This window comes from Bubalus bubalis, chromosome 20, assembly GCF_019923935.1.
Source record: "Bubalus bubalis isolate 160015118507 breed Murrah chromosome 20, NDDB_SH_1, whole genome shotgun sequence".
Lineage (NCBI taxonomy): Eukaryota > Metazoa > Chordata > Mammalia > Artiodactyla > Bovidae > Bubalus > Bubalus bubalis.
The window spans coordinates 12,111,540-12,138,039 of record NC_059176.1 but is presented as its reverse complement, the minus strand read 5'-3'; the positions used below and the strand labels follow the sequence as shown (position 1 = coordinate 12,138,039).

Genomic DNA, 26,500 nt, shown 5'->3' with positions numbered 1-26,500 from the left:
GAACTGAGGGGTGGTGCTCTAAGGTTTCAGAATTATTACTGCTAGAAAATTTTTGGTGAATCTGATCATTTTGGAACTGAAATATATAGAGATTATTTTTGCACTGAAGATTTATGAAATTTCACTTTGTAGACTTAACTTTTAAAAAGTATTTACCTGGTACAGAATATGTAATTGATTTCTTTTAGGTGAAAAAGCTTATTGGGAGGTGCAGTCTTGAGGGGAAGTTGTTGCAGTTCGTCTCTCTGTAGAGAAGAACACAGTTTCCAGGATAAGTGGTCCTCCATCATTTATTTAGGACTGCCTATTTCAAATGGATTATCAGGGACATCTTTTTTTTTTTTTTTTGTCTTTAAACAAATATATTATGTACTGAGGCTGAAGGAGAATCTAATCTATTTCCAGGTGAGCCTCTGCACACCCAGTGAGAACACGCCTACGGAAAGCTTGGCCAGGCTCGTGGCCATGGTGTTCCAGTGGTTCCACTCCACAGCCTATATGATGGACGATGAAGTTGGAAGTTTGGTTGAAAAGCTGAAGCCTCAGTTTGTCACCAAGTGGTTGAAGACAGTATGTGATGTTCGCTTTGATGTCATGGTCATGTGCCTTCTTCCCAAACCAATGGAATTTGCCCGGGTAAGTGGAGGCTGTCAATTAAAAAAAAAAAAAAATTAATCAATAATTTATCTAGGAAAGAAATGGAGGGGAGAATGGATACGTGTCTATGTATGAATTAGTCCCTTTGCTGGTCACCTGAAATGATCTAACTAACTAAATTAACAACATTGTTAATTAGCTATACCCCAATAAAAAAATGAAAAGTTTAAAAAAAAAAGAAAGGGGAAATATTATTTGAGCCAACCTGAGGATTATAACCCAAGAGATAGTCTTTCAGAAAGCTCTGAGGATTGTTCTGCCCTTTGGAGGCCAAAGCACAGATATGTAAAATTTTGAGACAAAGGGTTTTATGTCAAGTGATATATTATTGACGGTTAACACAATCCAGATCTACACATACTAAGTGAGTAGTGCTGCTGTTGATGGGGTTGCAAAGAGTCAGACACGACTGAGCGACTGAACTGAACTGAACTGAGTGGGTCACAGGTCATTATGGCCTCTTACAAGATAAGAAGAAAAGTTATTTCCCAAGCAGTTGTGATGCTTGATGTGATTAGAAGGAACGTTATCTCCTAAGGAGGTCTGGTTAATGCAATTGCATAACATGTACTAAAGGGGAAGGAGGAGGCCTAAATGGGCAGAGAAGAATTTTTATGTTTAAAATTTTCTTGCCCTGCTATAAAATACACATCTTTTTCATCAAGACCTACAGCTTGGACTTGTTGGAGAGGAGGACTTGGGGAGAAGCACTGTTGTTACTGAAAACCTGGGTTTACCTCTCAGTGGGTGTTGAGCTAAAAGATACAACAAGGCAAAGATCAGGAGAAAGAAGGATTTCTTAATACTTGCAGCAAGTAAGGAGAACACCAGGGATCTTTCCAAGGCAGTATCTCTCAACAGCAAAATTGGAGACCTTTTAGGCTAAGCATACATGCATATTCATGAAGGGGCTTGAGCAGAGGAGAATTCAGCATAGAACTGGGGCAAAGATGGACAGAGTCTAAGCTTTAGTTGATTAAAGTCAAGAGGGTCAGAAAAAGTCAACACCATCATTTCTTCTGACCAGTCGGGAGTCTCAGCATATCATCACCATCCTCCACCTGGGTGGGGACCTTGCTTCCTGCAGAACTCAAAAGTGTGAGGTAGATTCCTTGAGGAGGAACTAGGACTCTTTTATTGCTAGACTATTGTTTCTTGACTGATTTTCCTTTATTACTGTCCTTAAAATTGTTGATTACTGAGACCTGTTCAAGGGCAAGCATTGCGAACACGCTTAGATCACAAAATGGCTTAGGTGAAAGTGGCTTCTCTTCTGTCAAGGAAACCATGCCTGGTTCTTTCCTGGAGCCCTACCCTGGCTGCTGACACCACCTTACATACTAGTGTTATCAGTGTCTGTAGAAGAGGAATACCTCTCTTTAATTTAGTCAATAGAGCTAAATGAGTTTAGTTACTACATTTTAGCTGATATGCTGTTTTGATGTTAGTTTGAGATGGGGAAGAATGGCAAGATGAATGTGTGACATATCTTTAAAAAATTTAAGGGACTATTCTTTCCTGACATCGCTGAATATTTTAACTAAGAAACAAGAAATAAAAAAAGCTTTTCCATGAGGTTGTTAGAGCTCAGCCTTTTTCTGGTTTTGGGAAAGGCTAACATTTGACTAGGAGCAGTTTCTGTGGTTTCACATGTATATCTAGGGATGAATGGTCCCTGACCTCTCATGTGGAATGCCCAAAAGATTTAAGGTGAAAGTCAAAGTTGCTCAATCATGTCCAACTGTTTGTGATCTCATGGACTATACAGTCCATGGAATTTTCCAGGCCCTTCTCCAGGGGATCCTCCCAACCCAGGGATCGAACCCAGGTCTCCCGCATTGTCGGCGGATTCTTTACCAGCTGAGTCAGAAAGGAATTGCCCAAATGCTCCTTTTCTTCTGGCTCTAGGACAAATTTCTCTTTGCTTGTTCTCTTGCTTCTGCCTTATTGGATCACAGGTTTCAGATGCACAGCTGCTAAGACTTCATACTATCATTCATGTCTAACCCAGCAAGATGGATATCTAGAATCAGTTTCTGCCAGTAATACATGAAATTTATTTCAAGGTATTTTCTAAGTTTTATTTTTATTTGTGATTTTTGGGTTTGCTTTCAATGAAATCTTGAGGCAGTTTTCAGTTTAAATAAGAATTTTAAGAACAAAACATAACACATAGCTTCTAGAGAGTAGGTTTTATTAGATTTCCAGGAGTCAGAGCATTCTGTGCATTTATCAAGATACACTTCTTTCTTCTTTGGTGCCACCTACTGACTTATATATAAAATCAGATTTTTGCATAATGGAAATTCCCCATTTCCTGGCATTCTTTGACTGTGTTGATATGTTTTCAATTATTGTTTCCTTTGGAATAGTAAAGAATTAGTGTGATATGATTCTGAAAAGAGCTTCCAGGCGGCGCTAGTGGTAAAGAATGCCTGCCAAGGCAGGAGACACGGGTTTGATCCCTGGGTCAGGAAAATCGCCTGAAGAAGGAAATGGCAACCCACTCCATTATTCTTGCCTGGAATCCCACAAATTCTGAAAAATAAGAGGAAATGATTATATTGGGAGGAAAACTTTTCCTTTTCCAACTTGGCTCCAGCAGTTGGGAGCCTGCATGTAATTGGCCAGAGACATATTAAAAAGAATTTCCAGACGTTCAAACTGGATTTAGAAAAGGCGGAGGAACCAGAGATCAAATTGCCAACATCCACTGGATCATACAAAAAGCAAGAGAGTTCCAGAAAAACATCTACTTCTGCTTCATTGACTATGCCAAAGCCTTTGACTATGTGGTTCACAACAAACAATGGAAAATTCAAAGAGATGGGAATACCAGACCACCTTACCTGCCTCGTGAGAAATCTGTATGCTGGTCAAGAAGCAACAGTTAGAACTAGACGTGGAACAACAGACTGGTTCCAAATTGGGAAAGGAGTAAGTCAAAGCTGTGTGTTGTCAGCCTGTTTATTTAACTTATATGCAGAGTACATCATGTGAAATGCTAGACTGGATGAAGCACAAGCTGGAATCAAGATTGCCAGGAGAAATATCAATAATATCAGATATGCAAATGACACCACCCTTACAGTAGAAAGCGAAGAGGAACTGAAGAGCCTCTCGATGAAAGTGAAAGAGGGAAGTGAAAAAGCTGGCTTAAAAATCAACATTCAATAAACTAAGATCATGGCATCTGGCCTCATCACTTTATGGCAAATAGATTGGAAAACAATGGAAATGGTAACAGACTTTATTTTCTTGGGCTCCAAAATCACTGCAGATGGTAGTGCAGCCATGACATTAAAAGACACTTGCTCCTTGGAATAAAAGCTATGACAAACCTAGACAGCATATTAAAAAGCAGAGACACTACTTTGCCAACAAAGGTCCATCTAGTCACAGCTATGGTTTTTCCAGTGGTCATGTATGGATGTGAGAGTTGAAGTATAAGGAAAGCTGAGTGCCAAAGAACTGATGCTTTTGAACTGTGGTGTTGGAGAAGACTCTCGAGAGTCCATTGGACTGCAAGGAGATCAAACCAGTCAATCATAAAGGAAATCAGTCCTGAATATTCATTGGAAGGACTGATGCTAAAGCTGAAGCTGCACTTTGGCCACCTGATGTGAGGAACTGACTCATTGGAAAATACACCAATACTGGGAAAGATTGAAGGTCGGGGGAGAAGGGGACGATAGAGGATAAGATGGTTGGATGGCATCATTGACTTGATGGACATGAGTTTGAGCAAGCTTTGGGAGTTGGTAATGGATAGGGAAGCCTGGGATGCTGCAGTCCATGGGGTCACAAAGAGACAGACAGGACTAATTGACAGAACTGACTTGTTATTAACAAGAGGAGAGACAAAGTTTATTTACATTGGCACTCAGAAGTACTCATTGATGGGAAGCTTTTTTCAATAACCAGAGATAAAGTTTATATGCCAAATTTCTAGAGTGTGAGGGGCATTTGTGAGGAGGCTTGAAGGGGAAGATAGAGAAAGTTCTTTTGGGTGTTTTGATGCTAATGGAAATGGGCAGCCTTTCTCCAAGGCAGCTGAATTCACAAGAACTCCTTTTGGAGGGGCTTAATAGAAGCCATATTTTCTGGAGGCTCCAGTTTAGTCACATAAAGGAAGTTCAGATGAGACTTCTCTCTGCGTCTTCTTTAGTGCAAATGTTTCCATTTAATATAATCTTTATACCGACTCTGGGGGTCTGAGTGCCTCCCCACATTTGTCCCATCTGTAACTTCCTTAGAAGTTTCACACAAAAAGGAATCTAGGTTGATTGACTTGGAGAGAAGATTTGGGTTAGGAACTGCTAGGTAAGAGATACACAAAAGAGGAAAAGAACATAAATTAGAATAAGGAAATAGAAAACAAAGATTAGTGGTTAGAGTAGACTATAAACCTAGTTTCTACTGCCTAAGGAAAACAGTCAAGATTTCTAGATGCTGGGCTTGAAGCATCTTCAGATGATGATGAATTCATCAGTGTCACTCATGGTTATTTTCTAAAGCAGAGCCTGGAAGATGTGGGTGTTTGGTGAACTTCCCAAGTGGCCTAAACTGTTGAAGCAAGAAGTCTTTTATATCAAGTTGCCTGCTTTAGCTTGCTGGGCTTTGGGACAAGACAGCCTAGAGTCTCAGTAAGGATCTGGGCAGGCAGGTTTTAGTTCTCAGTGACACCAAGTCAGAAAGGTAGGAAAAACAATTGGGAACATGAATTACTCACAAAGTGTGCAAGACAGCAGGATCCAGTTTATAAAGAGGTGAAAAATAGCTCAGTGAACAGGACTAGATCTGATAACGCACAAGTGTGAGTATAGTTTTCTGTTGAAACAATTTCTTAATTTTCCCAGTTTTGACCAAAGACAATTAAAGTAAGATATTCTGTTCACAAAGTAAGTCTAGTCTCATTAAATTTGGCCTGATTATTTACATACAACAAAAGTGGTATTTGACCACATGGGCCTTCAAGAGATTGTTTTGCTGCAAGTTTTTTCAAGAATCTCAGATTGGACTTTTAAAGGCCTTTCCATGCTGGGAAGCCAAGCCAAGAATTTGTCATATTTATCTGCAGTATTTGTAGATTTGGGTGAATTTTTCTTTTTGAGATCCCTCGAATGCTCTAAGGTTTCTGGGTCTGTCAGGAACTGACTTTTCTTATTTGCTTATAGACTGGGGACATCAAAAGTCAAGTAGCAGGCTGGTTTTTCCAAGAGGGCTTTATAAGCATGGGCTTCATAATGTCCACCACAGTTCTTTAAAGCTGTCTGGTCATATTTGATTCTTTGCCTATCTTTCTCAAGTATGAAGTTTCAGTCAAAGCCTTGATAAAGTAACCAATTTTTCCTATTATGTCCAGTTACAAGGAGAACAGATTTTTATTAAGCTTGTGTAAATAACTATGCATGCATGCTAAGTCTCTTCAGTCGTGTTCGACTCTGTGTGACGCTAGGACTGTAGCTACCCAGGTTCCTTTGTCCATGGGATTCTCCAGACAAGAATACTGGAGTAGGGCTTCCCTGGTGGCTCAGATGGTAAAGAATCTGCTGGCAATGCAGGAGACCCAGGTTCGATCCCTGCATCACAAAGATCCCCTGGAAGAGGAAATGGCAACCCACTCCAGTATTCTTGCCTGGAGAATCCCTTGGACAGAGGAGCCTGGCAGGCTGTGGTCAACAGGGTTGCAAAGAGTTAGAAGCGACTTAGCACAGTGCATATGTATAATTGATTCACTTTGCTATACAGCAGAAACTAATACAACGTTTTAAATAACTATACTCTAATAAAAATTAATTAAAAAAGTAAAATGGCTGTGATTAAAGATCTGATGAGAGTAACTGGAATTATGATGTTAAAATGATTCCATTATTGTCTACTATTAGGCAAAGCAGCATAAAAATATAATCATGAACACAAAGGGCATATAATTTTTACAAATTGCATATAATTTCTGAAATATTTATGTTAAAAATATTTACCTATATAGATATAAACTAGAGAGGCTTAAGCATCTCTTCTTATTTGCCAATGCTTTTCATGCAGTTCAACATATCAAACAGACCTAATTAGTTTAACATCTCTTTTTACTAGGAGTGAAGAATCCTTTGAGATTTTCTGAAGGCTGTCTCAGAAGTCTCAAAGTCAATTTGAGATCAAGATTTTATTTAGGATTTGATTTTGGAAAGCAAAATATCTAAATCTGTCAAAAAGTCAAAAGGTTAGATACTCAGTTAATCAGGATGATATGTTGCTATGAAATAATACTTAGTTATCCATTCAACCAAACGGGCAATTCAAATTTCAAAAATAAATATGGAATCTAATGTGATAATTTTAAAAATTAGCTTTTTTAACATTGAAAAGACTTGGTTCTCCTAAATAATTGAGGACATAATGATGTGTGTGCATCTCCCCCCTCCCCCCTCCAACAGATCCTATACAATTTTCTATTTTCAGTCATATTTCTGCCCCTCACTTTCCTCTTTCTCACCTCGATAACCTTTATACAACCTCTAAACAACTACCTTAGGACAGAATTACTCTTTCTTTCCTTAACAAAAAACATATCCTACATTCCTCGAATATTCAGCATACAGAGGTTTTTTTCCTTCACCCTTATTATTTCTAGAAGTTTCATTTATATATTGATTATAATTTTCAACACTTAATGATCTCTGTTTTTCAAAGACCAAGAGGTAAACAATTGTGAATTGCTCATCACATACCAGCATTTTGTAGCAAAGTTTATGATTATTCTATTTTTGTTTTATACTAGTATATTTTTATGATTATACTATTATACTCAGTGCTGATAACTTCTATCATAACTTCTACTGGGTATGCTTCTTCATAGTGTAATTTCTCAGCATGGCAAAATGAACATATTTATTAGCAGATCCAAATAATTTTAGTGTCTCTGTAAAAATAAGAAGCCAAAAGTAGATAAAATTAAACTTATGTAGAAATGATCTGGATATTTGATGAATATTGCTCATGTAACTTAATATAAATTTAATTTCAGGTTATGAAAAAGATTTTGGAAACTACTTCTAAGAAGATATGTCATAAAACACAATTACTGTGGAAATAAAGCTTGTCATAGTAATTTAATTTGATGAAAATGAAATCTGTCATAATTTAAACAGCTAGTAAATATAATATTACCTTATTTGACTAGTAAACCCATATAGAATAAAAACTGTGTTCATATCATACTCAGTGCTGGTAACTCAGAAGATGCAGCTGTTTTTATTAAACCAACAATATTAAAATAGTCTTATTTATCAAAGATTTACACAAACTGTTACAGAACTCAGATTTGGCAGATCGCCATTTATTTATTTTTTTTCAATATAGATTTATTTATTTTAATTGGAGGCTAATTACTTTACAACATTGTATTGGTTTTGCCATACATCAACATGAATCCACCACGGGTGTACACATGTTCCCCATCCTGAACCCCTCTCCCACCTCCCTCCCCATACCATCCCTCTGGGTCATCTCAGTGCACCAGCCCTGAGCATCCTGTATCATGCATTGAGCCTGGTCTGGTGATTTGTTTCACATATGATATTATACATGTTTCAATGCCATTTACCCAAATCATCCCACCCTCGGCCTCTCCCACAGAGTCCAAAAGACTGTTCTATACATCTGTGTCTCTTTTGCTGTCTCACATACAGGGTTATCATTTCCATCTTTCTAAATTCCATATATATGCGTTAGTATACTGTATTGGTGTTTTTCTTTCTGGCTTACTTCACTCTGTATAATAGGCTCCAGTTTCATCCACCTCATTAGAACTGATTCAAATGTATTCTTTTGAATGGCTGAGTAATACTCCATTGTGTATATGTACCACAGCTTTCTTATCCATTCATCTGCTGATGGACATCTAGGTTGTTTCCATGTCCTGGCTATTATAAACAGTGCTGCGATGAACATTGGGGTACATGTATCTCTTTCCCTTCTGGTTTCCTCGGTGTGTATGCCCAGCAGTGGGATCGCTGGGTCATAAGGCAGTTCTATTTCCAGTTTTTTAAGGAATCTCCACACTGTTCTCCATAGTGGCTGTACTAGTTTGCAGTCCCACCAACAGTGTAAGAGGGTTCCCTTTTCTCCACACCCTCTCCGGCATTTATTGTTTGTAGACTTTTGGATTGCAGCCATTCTGACTGGTGTGAAATGGTACCTCATAGTGGTTTTGATTTGCATTTCTCTGATAACGAGTGATGTTGAGCATCTTTTCATGTGTTTGTTAGCCATCTGTATGTCTTCTTTGGAAAAATGTCTGTTTAGTTCTTTGGCCCATTTTTTTGATTGGGTCATTTATTTTTCTGGAATTGAGGTGCAGGAGTTGCTTGTATATTTTTGAGATTAGTTCTTTGTCAGTTGCTTCATTTGCAATTATTTTCTCCCATTCTGAAGGCTGTCTTTTCACCTTGCTTATAGTTTCCTTTGTTGTGCAGAAGCTTTTAATTTTAATTAGGCCCCATTTGTTTATTTTTGCTTTTATTTCCAATATTCTGGGAGGTGGGTCATAGAGGATCCTGCTGTGATTTATGTTGGAGAGTGTTTTGCCTATGTTGTCCTCTAGGAGTTTTATAGTTTCTGGTCTTATGTTTAGATCTTTGATCCATTTTGAGTTTATTTTTGTGTATGGTGTTAGAAAGTGTTTTAGTTTCATTCTTTTACAAGTGATTGACCAGTTTCCCAGCACCACTTGTTAAAGAGATTGTCTTTTCTCCATGGTATATTCTTGCCTCATTTGTTGAAGATAAGGTGTCCATAAGTGTGTGGATTTATCTCTGGGCTTTCTATTTTGTTCCATTGATCTATATTTCTGTCTTTGTGCCAGTACCATACTGTCTTGATGACTGTAGCTTTGTAGTAGAGCCTGAAGTCAGGCGGGTTGATTCCTCCAGTTCCATTCTTCTTTCATTTAAAAATCAACACTAGAGAGGCAAGTGTTGGTGGAAAGGAAAAGCTGCTTTAATCAGAAAAGCCAGCAGTCTGGGGAGAAAGCAAATTCATTTCCCAATACCAAATTGGAAGATTCTGCTCAGGCATGACAGTTTTTTAAATTTAATTTTTGATTGAAGTATAGTTGATTTATAATGTCATGCCAATCTCTGCTCTACAGCAAAGTGACTTAGTTATACACATGTGAACATTCTTTTTTTCATATTCTTTTCCATTATGGCTTATTATAAGATATTGAATATAGTTCCCTGTGTTATAGAGTAGGACCTTGTGGTTTTTCCACCCTGTATACAATACTTTACATCTACTATTCCCAAACTCCCTGTCCTTCTCTTCCCCACCTCCCTCTCCCTTGGCAACCACAAGCCTGTTCTCTATATCTGTGAGTCTATTTCGGATTTGTAGGTAGGTTCCTTTGTGCCATATTTCCATATTTGAGATTTCACACGTGTGATGTCATATGGTATTTGTCTTTCACTTTCTGATTTACTTCCTTAGCATGATAATCTGTAGTTGCATCCATGTTGCTGCAAATGGTATTATTTCCTTTTTATGGCTGATTAGTATTCCATTGTGGGCTTCCCTGGTGACTCAGTCGGTAAAGAATCTTCCTGCAATGCAGGAGACCCTGATTCAATCCCTGGGTCTGAAAGATCGCCTGGAGAATGAAATGGCAACCCACTCCAGTACTGTTGCCTGGGAAATCCCATGGACAGAGGAGCCTGGCAGAGTTGGACACGACTTAGCAAGCAAACCACCACCACCAGTATTCCTTTGTATATAGGTACCGCATCTTCTTTATCACCTATTGATGAATGTTTGGTTGTTTTCATGTTTTGACTATTGTGAGTAGTGCTGTTGTGAATATAGGGGTGCATATATCTTCTTGAATTACAGTTTTGTCTGAGTATATGTCCAGGAATAGGATTGCTGGACCATATGGTAATTTTATTTTTAGTTTTTTGAAAAACCTCCATGCTGTTTTCCACAGTGGTTGAACCATCTTACATTCCCACCAACAGTGTAGGAGGGTTCCCTTTTCTTCACACCCACTCCAGCATTTGTTATTTGTAGACTTTGGATGATGGCTGTTCCGACTGGTGTTAGGTGGGACCAGCCATGACAGTTTTTAAAGGGAAAAAGGGGAGAGAATCTCAGTGAATGATCAAGGCAGGAGGTTGGGTTCTGCATCATTCTCCATTGGGTGCTGACTGGCTGACTTTCTCTTCAGATGGTATATTGTTTATGTGATCTGCCTGCAGGATCTGCCTTGGGGGCTGCTGGAAGTAGAAAGCTAGTCATTTTTTAACTACTTAACTCTTCATTCTTACTTCTTTTAATCTGGGAAAAGAATCAACAGGTTAGGCAAAGCACGATGTATCTTCAGGAAAGCATTAGGCCAGGAATTATGTTAAATTGCTGCGTGATCTCATTCGTAAAACAAATAAGCAAACAGGAAAGGGCCAAAAAGCTGCTTACAAATCCCCACTTGTCCAACATCATCTCATATCTATGGCATTAGGGGGAAAAGTCTGTCTTCTATAACTTCTTCCTGCTGACATAGGGTTTTAGGAATATTTAATTTTATAAGCTCTTAGTTTTCCTGAATGGAGAAGGAAATGGCACCCCACTCCAGTACTCTTGCCTGGAAAATCCCATGGACGGAGGAGTCTGGTAGGCTGCAGTCCATGGGGTTGCTAAGAGTCAGACACGACTGAGAGACTTGACTTTCACTTTTCACTTTCATGCATTGGAGAAGGAAATGGCAACCCACTCCAGTGTTCTTGCCTGGAGAATCCCAGGGAGGGGCGAGGCTGATGGGCTGCCGTCTATGGGGTCACACAGAGTCAGACACGACTGAGGCGACTTAGCAGCAGCAGCAGCAGCACGAGGAGTGTTAATTGATGCATATCAGGAGGAGAAACAAATTTTTCCTATTTTATGACAAGAGGCAATAGTACAAGTTAAAGCAAGGCATCTCTTGGGCTGAGAGCCACATTCATGTCCTTGAATGTTTGCATTTATAGAGATGATTCTCAGATCCTTGAGAAGATAGTGCTGAATGGTAGAAGGTTTAAGTCTCAGAGAGGAAGAGAAAAGATGCAAGTTTATAAAATAACAATCTAAGGACATTTCAAGGACATGTTTGCCTATTAAAAGGTTTTGGATGGGACAAACAGATTCTTTTGGTAGCACTGAGATTTTACATGTATTTTGAGGGAGGAGATTTATGGGAGGTGGAAAAATTATTCATGTTGAGAATCTGAAATTTTTAACAGGTCCAAGTTGAGGCCTCAGTTGAGAAGAGGGCTCAAAGGAGCTTGTCTAAAGAAGCTGAGGCCTAAGGCAATTACTATTTAAGTGTTTCTTCTTAAGGGCAGGACAGTCCCTTTTCCTCGTTCTGACTTTTTATAATATCTGTAAGCATCTTGAGATGAATAGGGGAGGCTTTGGGACTGGTAAGAAAGATAGATGAGCTTTGGGATTCTTCTAGAATCACAGTTATGTTTTTTTAAATACTCAATAAGGCAAGGCCATTTATTTTTAATTCTTCAAAGCATTAGATGACAGCCTCAATAATAACATTAAGGACCTGGCCTGCCCACCCAACCCCCGTTACTTTGAATTAACTTCTTTTATATCAGAGACAAGATTTTCAGCTAAATTGGAAAAGACTCCTATGAACTGAGATTTGCAAATTTAGAGCTGTGTGCCTTTGTAATAGTTTTTATAAATTGTGTGACAAAGGTTTTAGACTGTATTCCCCTGAGTAGATTGTTCTATTTTAGCCAATTAAACTTCTGAGGGAAGGCCTTTATAATGTCTCCTACCAGGCTCTGAATGTCAAGCTCCAACTGGGTCATTTGTAGGAGGGACATGGTAGAGGGGGATTTATGGTGGGTGTGGGTTTTAATTTTCTTTCTAAATCTGATTTCTGTTCTTGAATTATGTTAAAGGAGTCTTTTAGCTAGCTGTGAATTTTTGTGTGTGTGTGCTTCTGTCAGACTGGTCCTCCCATAGTTGATAAGAGAACATTTATTTAGGGTGAGAGCTCTCTAAAATCTTCTTAATTATAAAAACTTTTCCAAATCAAAGGATCCATTGTCTGGTCACTGACAACGTAGGATCTTCATAGGTATATCTGTTTCAAAATGTGATTCAAAATCAATAGGCCTTTGTATGACTTAAGCATAAATTAAACAGCCAAAGGGACCTCAGGAATGATGCATCCAACAATCTCAGCATTATTAGTGTTAGCTCTTCTGAGTCTAGGTACCTAACAACAGCAACCATCTCAGAAATGGAGTCACTTCCTGAAAATATCTAGTCAGTCATCTAGGATGTTGGCCAATATGATGCTAAATAGATATTTGAAATTTAAATGGAATTGATTTGTTTTAATGATGTGGAATTCTAGATATGAAAATTAAATACTGAAAATTGAATTCATTTAAAGTAAGATAGTTTTGGGACAATTAATCTATGACCAAGGAGGCAAGAATATACAGTGGGGAAGAGACAGCCTGTTCAATAAATGATATTGGAAACACTGGGCAGGTACGTGCAAAAGCATCAAATTGGACTACTTTCTCATACTATATACAAAGATAAATTCACAACGGATTAAAGACTTAAATGTAAAAGCTGAAACCATAAAACGTCTAAAAGAAATCATAGGTAGTATGCTCTTTGATATCAGTCTTAATACTAATTTTTAGATATGTCCCCATAAGCAAGGGAAACAAAAGCAAAAATAAGCACATGGGGCTACATCAAGCTAAAAAGCTTTTGCACAGCAAAGGAAACTTTTGCAAAAGGAAGAGGCCACATACTGAATGGGAGGAGATATTTATAAATGATATATCTGATAGAGGGTTAATATCCAAAATATACAAAGAACTCATACAACTCAATATAAGAAAATCTAATTAAAATTAACCAGAGAACTTGAATAGACATTTTTTCAGAGAAGACATACAAATGGCCAGCAGACACATGGAAAGATGCTCAAGATCACTAATGATCAGTTCAGTTCAGTTCAGTCGCTCAGTCATGTTCGACTCTTTGAGACCCCATGAATCGCAGCACGCCAGGCCTCCCTGTTCATCACCAACTCCCGGAGTTCACTCAGACTCACATCCATCGAGTCAGTGATGCCATCCAGCCATCCCATCCTCTGTCGTTCCCTTCTCCTCCTGCCCCCAATCCCTCCCAGCATCAGAGTCTTTCTTTTCCAATGAGTCAACTCTTTGCATGAGGTGGCCAAAGTACGGGAGTTTCAGCTTTAGCATCATTCCTTCCAAAGAAATCCCAGGGCTGATCTTCAGAATGGACTTGTTGGATCTCCTTGCAGTCCAAAGGACTCTCAAGAGTCTTCTCCAACACCACAGTTCAAAAGCATCAATTCTTCGGCACTCAGCCTTCTTCACAGTCCAACTCTCACATCCATACATGACCACAGGAAAAACCATAGCCTTGACTAGATGGGCCTTTGTTGGCAAAATAATGTCTCTGCTTTTCAATATGCTATCTAGGTTGGTCATAACTTTCCTTCCAAGGAGTAAGTGTCTTTTAATTTCATGGCTGCAGTCACCATCTGCAGTGATTTTGGGGCCCCCCAAAATAAAGTCTGACACTGTTTCCACTGTTTCCCCATCTATTTCCCTTGAAGTGATGGGACCGGATGCCATGATCTTTGTTTTCTGAATGTTGAGCTTTAAGCCAACTTTTTCAGTCTCCACTTTCACTTTCATCAAGAGGCTTTTGAGTTCCTCTTCACTTTCTGCCATAAGGGTGGTGTCATCTGCATATCTGAGGTTATTGATATTTCTCCCGGCAATCTTGATTCCAGCTTGTGTTTCTTCCAGTTCAGTGTTTCTCATGATGTACTCAGGGAAGTGCAAATCAAAACCACAATGAGATATCACCTTATACCTGTCAGAATGGCTGTTACCAAAAAGATGACAAATAGCAAGCACTGATGAGGGTGTGGAGAAAAGGAAACTTTTGTGCCCTGTCTATGGGAATGTGATGCATCTGCTATGGAAAACAGTATGGAGATTCCTCAAAAAACTTAAAAATAGAACTGTCATATGATTCAGCAACTCCACTGTTGGCCATTTTGCCCAAAGAAAGCAAAAACACTAATTAGAATAGATATATGCACCCCTATATTAATTGCAGCATCATTTACAATAGACAAGACCTGGAAGCAACCTAAGTGTCCATGGATAGATGAATGTATAAAAATGTGGTACATATGTGATGGAATATTGCTCAACCATAAAAAAGAATGAAAAAGAATGTTGCCTTTTATGACAACATGGATAAGCCTACAGAGCATTATGCTAACTGAAATAAATCAAAGAAAGACAAATACTGAATGATTTCACTTATCTGTGGAGCCTAAAAAAAACAAATGAATAAACATAACAAAACAGAGACAGAGTTGTAGATACAAAGAAGAAACAGTGTTTCCCAGAGGGGAGGAGGTTTGGGGGAAGAGAGAAATAGGTGAGAAGTTTAAGAGGCATAAACTTCCAGTTGCAAAATAAATGAAATGTACAGTGTAGGGGGAATAGAGTCAGTAACTAAGTAATATCTTTATATGGTGACATGATAACTAGATTTATTGTGGCGATCATTTTGAAATGTATAGAAATATCAAATCACTATGGAAAGATGGAGGGCAGGAGGGGAAGGGGACGACGGAGGGTGAGATGGTTGGATGGCATCACTGACTCAATGGACATGAGTTTGGGTAGGCTCTGGGAGTCAGTGATGAACAGGGAGGCCTGGCATGCTGCAATTCAAGGGATCACAAAGAGTTGGACATGACTGAGCGACTGAACTGAATTGATGTTGTATAACAGGAACTAACATGGTGCTATTGGTCAATCATACTTCAAAAAGGAACAAACCAACTCATAGAAAAAGAGATCATATTTATGGTCACCAGAGGTGGGGGTGGTGGAAAGGGGAATTAGATAAAGGCAGTCAAAAGGTACAAAATTTCAGTTATAATACCAGGATATAATGTAAAAGCATGATAAATATAATTAACATTGCTGTTTATGTCAAAGTTAAGAGAGTATATTTTAAGAGTTCTCATCACAAGGGAAAAATACCTTTCTATTTCTTTTATTTTGTATCTACATGCGGTGATGTACTTAATCACTCAGTCATGTCCAATTCTTTATGACCCCCATGGACTGTAGCCTGCCAGGCTCCTCTGTTCATGGGGATTCTCCAGCCAAGAATACTGGAGTGGGTTGCTATGCCTTCCTCCAGGGATGGAAGTTCACTATATCTACTGTAGTAATTGTTTCATGATGTATGTAAGTCAAATCAGTATGTTATAGACTTTAAACTTATACACTGATGTATGTCAATCATAACTCAGTAAAACTGCAAGGGAAAAATAATGAAGTTTTCCCCCAAATTTGTGTTACATGGTAAAGATCTAGGACCAGTCAACCCTTTGTTCCTTTGATACATGTAATAGTAATATATATTTATCTAAAATCAGAATTACAAACGGAACCTCAAGTTGTGATTTTAAGATTTTCTGCCTTAGAAAATTAATATCCTATCTTAATTAGTTAAAAAAAATACCATTTTTTAAAAATTCATGGATTCAACCAGCTTTAGAACATTCTTAGGAAAAAAATTGTGACAGAATATGCAGTGTAGGAAAAAAAGAGTACTCTCTGCCACTTCATTTTCCATGAAGAAAAGTCTCCAGTACAAAGTGTACGGTAGTAGAAATCTATGTTCCTTTGAAACGCAGGTATAACTGCACATATTTGCAGGGGATTTGTCACACCTTAGAAATAAAGCTTCATTGTTCTAGGAATAAATTTTTGGAATTTTAATGCACATACGATTAGGAAAATCTGCAGTAAAATAGTTCAAGTTCAGTCTCTGGTCAGTATTTGGATCTATTTGCAACTGTTTTCTTTTTGGAAACTAAGGGATCCTGGTGGTTTGTAGTTTTTTCACAAACCTCACTCAATATGCTTGGCACAGGTTTCAGATGTAATGGATTGTGGTCTTTCTCTGTACCCATTTCATTTAGTATTTCCTGGGGTATAAATGTAACGAGTGCATTTTGTTCTTTCACCCTGTGGCTGTGGAAATCCCATCAGGTTGGTGGATACTGGGATAAATCCTGTAGCACAGTGACTCAGCTGAAGGAAGGTCTCAACCGAATTCTCTGCCTGATCCCCTACAATGTGATCAGCCAGTCCGTGTGGGAATGCATCATGCCGGAGTGGCTGGAAGCCATCAGAACAGAAGTCCCAGATAATCAGTTAAAAGAATTCAGGGAAGTATTAAGGTGGGTAAGTAGTTTAATGAAGTCACTGTAATTATAATGATATCTAGCATTTATGAAGCATGGACTGTGTGCCAGGCACTGTGCTAAGCATTTTATATAATCTTATAGAATTTTTACAAGCCTATTGAGAAATTTGAATGTTCAAATAGAAATTTTTGTTGTTTTTGTTGTTATTCAGTCGCTCAGTTGCGTCTGATTCGGCGACCCCATGGGGTTGGACATGACTGAGTGACTGAACAACAATTGCTGTAAATTGTGCCAAGATGATCTGTAATTGTTCAGAAAGGATTTTGTTCTGATGGGATAATAAATAGATATTGTTTGTTTACAAATAAAGTATATAATAAAACCATTGTTTATCTTCAAATATAATTATGATTTGGATAAAGTTGGAAAAGTACAAAGGGACATGTTTTAAGATGCTGAGAAGCAACTCTAGTTTCTTAGAAAATGCAATTCCTTCTATTAAATGCAGTATGAATATGAACACTAATGTTATTAACAACCATAAGGATTATTCATATCTGTTCTAAGGACATAAGCTATTACAGTAAAATGAAACATGCTAATAACTGTTCAGAACTCAGACTAATCTAAAATGTTTGGTTCCCCAAATAAGATATAGTTGGGAAGACAACAGTAAACCCCAATATATGCCCATTGGCCATTTACTTTTGTTGCTTTGCTTTCCAGCAAAATGTTTGACATTGAGCTTTGCCCTCTACCTTTTTCAATGGAAGAGATGTTTGGCTTTATTAGTTGTCGGTTCACAGGATACCCTTCCTCCGTGCAGGAACAAGCTTTACTGTGGCTTCATGTAAGTGAATCATACTTTTGATCATTTTGGGCAATAGCTTTTAGCTTATGAACTTTAGCTCCTCAGGTAGGGCAGCAGGGAGTTACTGCAAAGAATCTGTAAATCTGTATGTTTGTTAGTTGCAGATTGGTTGCAGATTATACCAGTTCAGGAAAAAGCAATGAACAAGGCAACAAGAACGACATGGAAAGAAGGGGACAGGAGATACTTTGTTAGAAGTTTTATTAGAAAGAATATGGCAATTTATCCAATGTGGAGGGTGGAGGAGTGGGAATATTTGATGATAGCGTTGAATTTTTTAGTATGAAAAGTTGAGGACAACTGCAGACAGAATATGTGAGGCTAATGTCCTTATGTTCAATAGGTCACTTTAGGAAAAAGTGTTAAATGTAGTTTTTTGGAGTTTTAAAGTTTATGTTTTGGGGGGGCCTATGCCTTTTTTTCCCCAGGTATTATCGGAATTAGACATCATGGTTCCACTTCAGCTATTAATCAGTATGTTTTCTGATGGAGTTAATTCTGTCAAAGAACTGGCAAATCAAAGAAAATCAAGAGTCAGTGAACTGGCAGGGAACCTTGCAGCTCGAAGGGTAATTATTGCCATAATTGTCTTTGTCTTATTTGTTAAGATTTTGAAAACTCTTGTCAATTATAGTGGGCCTTAAAGCAGCATCATCATAAACTGCTCTGGAAATGCCTTTTTATCCTATCCCACCCACTCTACTAACCTTTTAAGCACATTGAATAACAGAAAACATCGATCTAAGATATATTTGATATATTCTATAATCAGTTATTGAGTTTTCATTTTCCTTTGAGTTTTTCTCCTACACATCTCTGTTAGCTATCTCTCCCCTTGATAAACCAGAACAAAGTAGCTTGTGGGGGTACTACTCCTTTTTTTTTTTTTTTTTTTGGTTTTCTGGTGAAGAAGAATTCTTTCCAGGTACTGGGCAGATCAGTGCTTTACTTTGGGAATGAGGAGTTTGGATATTGTTGCTTGTGTGTTTTTTCTACTGTGTTTTGGGAGAAAATGATCAATTAGTGGTGACTGTGAGTGATACTGTCGCTGTTAACTAACAGCCCATCTTACTGATCCCTTTGTGCCTCTGAGGATGAGGGAAGTCAGGATAGTCTGGTCTAAAGCATGTGGAAGCTGTTGGATGTTTATGGTAACTTTTCTATGGAGGACCTGACAAAGTTCCTGCTCTCGTACTGACATCCCCAGACCATGATCAGCTTTGGAGAGGCTGACTGTCAGCTGGTGGTGGGTGAGGACTGTTCTGGGCTTCTAGTCCTGTCTAGCCTCTCCAGAACATCTTCCCTGCTGTATACCACAACCCTCCAGTCATTCTACCTGCTATCTAGGATTAGAGAACATAACAAAATCATGGGATCATAGATTGTATTTAGTGCTTTTTAAAATTTTTAAAAATTTCTTAAAAATTTAAGTTCACTTTTATTTCTAAAAAATTGTTTTAGTCTCTAATAGTCAATGACCAAGGAAAGTCATGATGCTCACAAGAGCCATTCAGGGAATTTACATCTATATGTGACATTTATGTGCATGTGTGCCAAGTTGCGGCAGTTGTATCTCACTCTTAGTGACCCTATCGGACTGTAGCCTGTCAGGCTCCTCTGTCCATGGGATTCTCCAGGCAAGAATCAATGATATTTTATAATACCGTCATACTCATAGGATTCATGCTTTTAAAATGCTTTAAAAAATCATTATTTGCTCACGTACCTCATAGGAACCAGCTGCCCAATATTTATATTTTATTTCTTTCTTTGGTTACCTTTAATATTACGGTACATGATTAACACTTTATACTGTGTAGAGTATTCACATGTAATGACATCACATGTGAAGATGTGTGAGGCCTGTGTGAGGCAGTTGGAAAGAACTCATTATCCTCATTTTACAACTACTTAACCTGAGGTTCAGTGAGCTGAAGCGATTTGCCATAGATAACACTATCATGATCCAGGTATTCTGATTCTTAATGGGATACTCTTTTTTTTTTCTTTTTTTTTACTTTAAATATGGTGTTCAAGGAGCTTTCTGATTATTAGAGAGATTTTAAAGACAGAAAATATGACTTGAGACTGATGTACAGGTATGTCAGTCGGGGTCCTGCTACAGAATTATCCCAGATGTTTAACGAAGAGTCTTTAATGGATACTTGGCCTACAGAGTTATGGGAAAGGTTAAGGGGGCAATAGGGTCCGTGAGACACCCAGAGGCCAGCAGTAGTTCACTAGGAAGCCTTTATATACCTCTGGCTGAAGGAATAAGTGTTCCTGGGCCTTTTGGCAGCTGAAGTTATAGGGAAAGGCTGGCTAGAGCAACTGGAGAGGATGGAGATACTGCAGAAATGTAGCATCAGAGGAGCCAGGCGGGGGAGAGAAATACTCCTGCTTCTCTTTCTGCCAACTTCAGATCTTCTGCTGGTGCCTCTCATTGACTGAACCCAACTGGAAGCCATCCAGCAAGAGGGCCAGAAGAGGCTCAGTTCTTGGCATCCTTGGGCATAGAACAGGGCAGAAAAGGGCAGTGAGGGCCTTTTGTGGGGGAAGAGTTGGTTTGCAAATGGAAAATAACTGGTACAATAGGCTTGTATTGTTGTCTCATGATAGTGTAATAATTATTATTGTCAGAGACCATTCTTCTTTTACCAGTCAATCTGAGATTCTATGCTAATGATTCTAAAATTGATTTGCAATGCTTTACTTCTGGAAGTTGTCATTGTTCAGGTTATGGTTTTAGATAGATGAAGACATGGCAACCCACTCCAGTACTCTTGCCTGGAAAATCCCATGGATGGAGGAACCTGGTAGGCTGCAGTCCATGGGGTCTCTAGGAGTTGGACACGACTGAGCGACTTCACTTTCACTTTTCACTTTCATGCATTGGAGAAGGAAATGGCAACCCACTCCAGTGTTCTTGCCTGGAGAATCCCAGGGACGGGGGAGCCTGGTGGGCTGCCATCTATGGGGTTGCACAGAGTCGGACACGACTGAAGTGACTTAGCAGCAGCAGCAGACAATTTAGTTTAGTTGGAAGTGTTGGTGGGATGAAAAATATAATGGCAAAGAGGCTGCCTTCATTCTTCAGGGTGAGGATGTGTTATTTACCTGACAACTAGAAAGTCTGGATGATTTTATTTCTTGTTTTTATGTTTTGAGAAGATGCATGGGATTTGGAGGTAGTAATTCCATTGGCTAAGGAAGGAAATCAGTGTGACAGCTGGAACCTTGAGGACCTTCCACAGCATCCTCAAGTATTTTGTACAGCCATTTGAGCTTCTGTGAGTTCACTTATACGTGCTAATTTTCTTTTTTCTAGGTGAGTGTTGCCTCTGATCCTGGTCGACGAGTTCAGCACAATATGCTGAGTCCATTTCATAGTCCTTTTCAGAGTCCATTTCGGAGTCCTGTGCGTAGTCCATTTCGTAGTCCTTTCAAGAATTTTGGACACCAAGGAGGAAGGACTATTGACTTTGATTGTGAAGATGATGAAATGAATCTAAATTGTTTCATCCTCATGTTTGATCTTCTCCTGAAGCAGGTAGCTGAAGCATGAACTTCCTTTAGTTCAGAGGTGAAGAATGAGGGGAAGCTCTGTATAGTGATTCTTTCTTTGTGTTGGGCATCTTCACACTTATTGAAATGATGCAGTATTACTCAGGACATTTCACAAACTTCTGTGGGGATTTTATAAAGAGCCTGAAAAATACATGCAATCATTGAATATCTGCAATGATGTTGACATATGAGAGTGGATATGAGTTTTAGCATTGTTAGAGTTGATTCTGTTGAAAAAACTTGGTGAACAAACTGGGTAATTCTGTTTTGGGGAAGAGCAAGGTATAACTCTATAGTGATGGGCTGATTTTAATATAAATTGATTTTTGAAGCTAATTTTAACAGGGAAGTTTAGAAAAGGCTTTGGTCATGGAACATTTCTTCTTAATTTTTTATTTTGAAATAACTTGAGACTTGCAGAAAAGCTGAAAGAATAGTACAAAAAATTCCCAAGTACTCCCCCCCAAATTCTCTGAATGTTAACATTGATCACATTTATTTCTCTTCTCTCTCTCTTAGTCTATATACGTATGTGTTAATTATAGAATTTTTAAATGAACCATTTGAAAGTAAGTTGCACACAGGATATCCCTATCTTTAAATCCTTTAGAGTGTATTTTCTAAAAAATGGCATTCTTTTACAGAAAAACATACAGTTGTCAAAATCAGGAAATTAATATTGTTATAATACTATTATCTATTATCAAGCTTACAGAAATTATTCATTAAAATTGATATAATCATCATATCATCTTTATAGCAAAAGAAAAAAGTGAATTTTGATTGAGGACTTCATCGAGCATCATTCATTGCAATGATTTGTCCTGGCCCTTTAGTCTTCTTTATTTCAGGACAGTTCTTCAGCCTTTATCTGTCATATTCTTGACATTTCTGAAGAGTACAGTCCAGTTATTTTATAGAATATTTCTCAACATGAGTTTGATGTTTCCTTATGAATCAATTTGGGTTCATCACTTCTGTCAGTCATGCTACAGATTTGATTTTATGTTGTTTTCATTGTCTGATATCAGGAGGCACATGACATGATAATGTCCCATTTCAGGTGGTAATAACTTGGTTAAAGTGATTTCTGCCAGATTTCTCTACTACAAAGTCACTACTTACCCCTTTGTAATTAGTAACTAACTTATAGAGAGCTACTTTAAGACCGATTTCCCATTTCTCATCAGGCTTTCACCTAGTTTTAGCATCCATGGGTGATTTATTTCTGAATCAATTTTTATTATGATGGTTACCAAATGATAATTTTCCAATTCCATAATTTCTTCTAATTTATTAGCTGGAATTCTACTGAAGAAGCGGGTTCCCTCTCTCTCCTATTTGTATATTGATACTTATTTGTTTAATCTACTTATACCCAAGTATACTCATGAATTCTTATTTTGTTCAGTGAGCTAAAATATGTTACTATAATTATTTATTTTGAGACTCATATTTGGCCAATGGGAGGCCCTTCAAATTGGCTTCTTTTGACATACACCCATCATTCTGTGAACACTTCCTTAATGTCTTACATGTTAAAATGTTCCAGGCTCATTTTACATTTTTCCTGGAATCAGCCATTTTTCCCAGGAGTTCTGGTTCCTTTAGTGGATAAAGGTATTTAGAAACCAAGATCTGGACATTGGGTGAGGAGCAACATTTTTTAAATGTTTAACATCTCACAAAGTGATGGGTTTAAAAAAGAACCCTCTTTTAAATGTCTTACATGAATTAAAACATAATTTCCATTACTTTGTATTGTGTATATATTCTTTTTAGGAGAGTCCATGGAAAGCAATGTATATTCATGGTCTGCAAGGTGTATTACCTTTAAATCATTTAATATTGTCATCAATTAGTGAAAATTATCCCCAGTTAGAGTGCCAATAGAATATTGAACAAAAGGATCAAACTCCTCCTTCTTTTTTTTTTTTTTTGGCCTTTTTTTTATATCTTTCAGATGGAGTTGCAAGATGATGGGATCACAATGGGTTTTGAGCACAGCTTATCAAAGGACATTATTTCCATTATAAACAATGTCTTCCAAGCCCCCTGGGGGGGCTCCCACACCTGCCAGAAGGAAGAAAAAGCAATTGAGTGTAATTTATGTCAATCTAGTATTCTCTGCTATCAGCTTGCTTGTGAACTCCTGGAGAGACTGGCTCCCAAAGAAGAAAGCCGACTGGTGGTAAGCAGTTGAAGAAATGAAATGATCCATGAATGATAGTAATCAAGACTTTCGTACATGGTGGAATGAGTCTTCTCCAGTATTACATTATGCTCCATGCTGGGTAACATGTGCAATTGTGTTAAAAGAAAGTTTCCCTGTTCCTTTCACCAACTCAGGCTCCTGGTAATAGATATGAAATGAAACTATCTTACACAGAAATCTTGAGTTAGAATTCTTGAATCTTGAGTTATGGTTGTAACGTATTTATTCATACAGTTTTCATAAATACAATGCATTACTGGTATTCTTATTTTTCATCCTGGCAACAATTTAATATTTTAAATTAATTTTCATTGGAGTAAAGTTGCTTTACAATGTTGTATTAGTTTCTACTATATAGCAAAATGAATTTTACTAGTATTCTTGAAATAATTTTATCACAATGTTTTGTTACAAAGTTTAGATAACAGTGAATACTACAAAATATACATATCAAATATTGAGTAGGTAGATGGGAAGTAGACATGAAAATTCCTGATTTAACTTCAGTGTGTAAAACTCATTGACTCTATCAACAACCAATAAAGCTTTCATTTCATTTTCTGCTTTTTAAGAAAATGGTTTAAATAGGGAGTAGCTAATATATGCCATAAATTAGCTGCTTCATATATTAGTTATTCCCTGTTTGGGCTATTTACCATCTTAAATACACACATCACCACCCTCATACATCATAGGTAGATGAACCTGAATCATTCGAGCCAGTGTTCCACATCTTCTCTTTTTCTTCCCCTAGTGTTTGTCTAGGTAGAAAGTGACTTCATTAAAAAAAAAAAATCTTTTGAGGTCTAGTATACATGCAGTAAAGTGTTTCTTCAGTTTTTAAATACCTTTCAGCCCATGTAACTCATTTGTCTTACTTGTCATAATGTACTATTCCTGTGATATGGTCTTGTAAACTCATTGGGAATATAGTTTACATCTATTACCTACAACAGTCACAGTAATAGATGGTTTGAGAACATCATCTAACTTAATGTCTAGTCAGGAAGATGTCTAAGTAAATGAAACACCGTAAGACAGAGTGATGAGCATAATGAGAGAGAGATGAATGAGGTAGTTATGAGACAACAGAAAAGGGACGAGTCCAGGTTAGACGTGTTAGAGGTGGGCAAGGTCTTCCCAGAGGAGATGGCTTCTGAGTGCCTCTATGAAGGAAGAGTGGAGTTAATGAAATGAAGGTGATAGGAAAGAAGGCCTTTGAGACCTAGGAAGCTCTCTGCTTAAATGATACAGAGGAAAGAGGATGATGATTTACTCAGGAAACTGTGTAGGTCATTATTGATAGAGCAGAGAGAAAGGTAGAAAAGGAGAGAAAGGTAGGGTCCATTTTATAATCACATTTATTAAAGGCTCTGTCTGCTAGACTAAGAAGTATGGATTTTATATCAGTGATAATGGGGGAATCCTGAAGAATTTTAATCAGGGTACTGCTATAATTTGACGAATTTGAGAAATTCTGCCAGTGGAGGAGAGAGATAAGAGGATTTGGATACCCGGAACAGGATTCTAGTCAGAAGATTAATTGGTCACTCAGGGAAGAAACAGGGCAGCCTGAACTAAGGTAGTGATGGTGGTGATGAAGAGAAGTCACGGGACTGATGGATTTTTAGAAAAGAGAATTGACAGCACTTGGTGTTTAGTTAGTGTTTTTTTTTTTTTTGTCCATGTTGTGCAGCATGTAGGAGTTAGTTCCCCGATGGCACCCCACTCCAGTGCTCTTGCCTGGAGAATCCCATGGACGGAGGAGCCCGGTGGGCTGCAGTCCATGGGGTCGCTCAGAGTTGGACAGGACTGAGCGACTTCACTTTCACTTTTCACCTTCATGCATTGGAGAAGGAAATGGCAACCCACTCCAGTGTTCTTGCCTGGAGAATCCCAGGGACGGGGGAGCCTGGTGGGCTGCCGTCTATGGGGTCGCACAGAGTCGGACACGACTGAAGCGACTTAGCAGCAGCAGCAGGGATTGAACCTGTGTGCACTGTAGGGAAAGTGCAGAGTCTGGACCCCTGGACTGCCAGGGAAGTCCCTAGTTAGTGTTTAAAGTTGGGAAAATTGAGGATAAATCCATGTTTTGTGGTCTGGGAACTGATAATATTGCCATTTACAGAGAATTACAGCTGAGTTACTGGGTATATGCAGAAGAGTCAGTATGCATTGTATCGAATTTTATGGAAATCAGTTTGTAATTTGACTTAACATCTTGTTCATGGGTGACCTAGGAACAGGGCCAGTCTCATCCAAACTGAAGCTGGCAAGGATATTCTTCAGAACCTTCCCAGACACCAATTTAGTGCTGAATTTTTTCTTCTTTTGTATCCCATCAGTATCCCTTTGTGTATCCCATCAATCTTCACCTGCTTGCTTTGAGCTGGCAATCAAGTAATTCTTCAAATTTTTGCTGGTTAAAGTGTTAAATAAAGACGATATTTTAAATTTTTATTTATTTTTTAAAAGTTTTAAGTTTTATTTTATATTGGAGTGTAGTTGATTTACAGCCTTGTTTAGTTTCAAGTGTACAGCAAAGTGATTAAATTATGCGTATACATATAACCATTCTTTTTCAGATTCTTTTCCCATACAGGTAGTTATAGAATACTGAGTAGAGTTCCCTGTGCTATACAGTAGGTCCTTATTGATTATCTATTTTATATATATTAGTGTGTATATATTAATCCCAAACTCCCCCCAACCTTTCCCCTAAAACAGGATGATTTTAAAAGAGGATATTTGAAGGTGGAACTTCAAAGAAAGAATAAAACTGGAATAGGAGGATAACTAGAGATGGATATTTTGAATAGTAGCCATACCTAGCATGTACACTCTCTCTCTTTCTTTTCAAATCTCTTCCACTCATTTTTCAGCTTGTTATATA

General features: G+C 38.1%; 1 protein-coding gene across 2 annotated transcripts in view; it reads left to right on the top strand.

Moving 5' to 3' along the window:
• Positions 1-26,500, top strand: part of UNC79 (unc-79 homolog, NALCN channel complex subunit) — a 282,068-nt gene that overhangs the window by 129,102 nt on the left and 126,466 nt on the right. For both annotated transcript variants that reach the window (XM_044932849.2, XM_044932848.2), the window contains exons 14-19: positions 406-636; positions 16,797-16,987; positions 17,681-17,804; positions 18,254-18,394; positions 21,154-21,375; positions 23,356-23,583. In XM_044932849.2, coding sequence (XP_044788784.1) covers positions 406-636; positions 16,797-16,987; positions 17,681-17,804; positions 18,254-18,394; positions 21,154-21,375; positions 23,356-23,583 — 1,137 coding nt within the window. The remainder of the gene's footprint in view (positions 1-405; positions 637-16,796; positions 16,988-17,680; positions 17,805-18,253; positions 18,395-21,153; positions 21,376-23,355; positions 23,584-26,500) is intronic.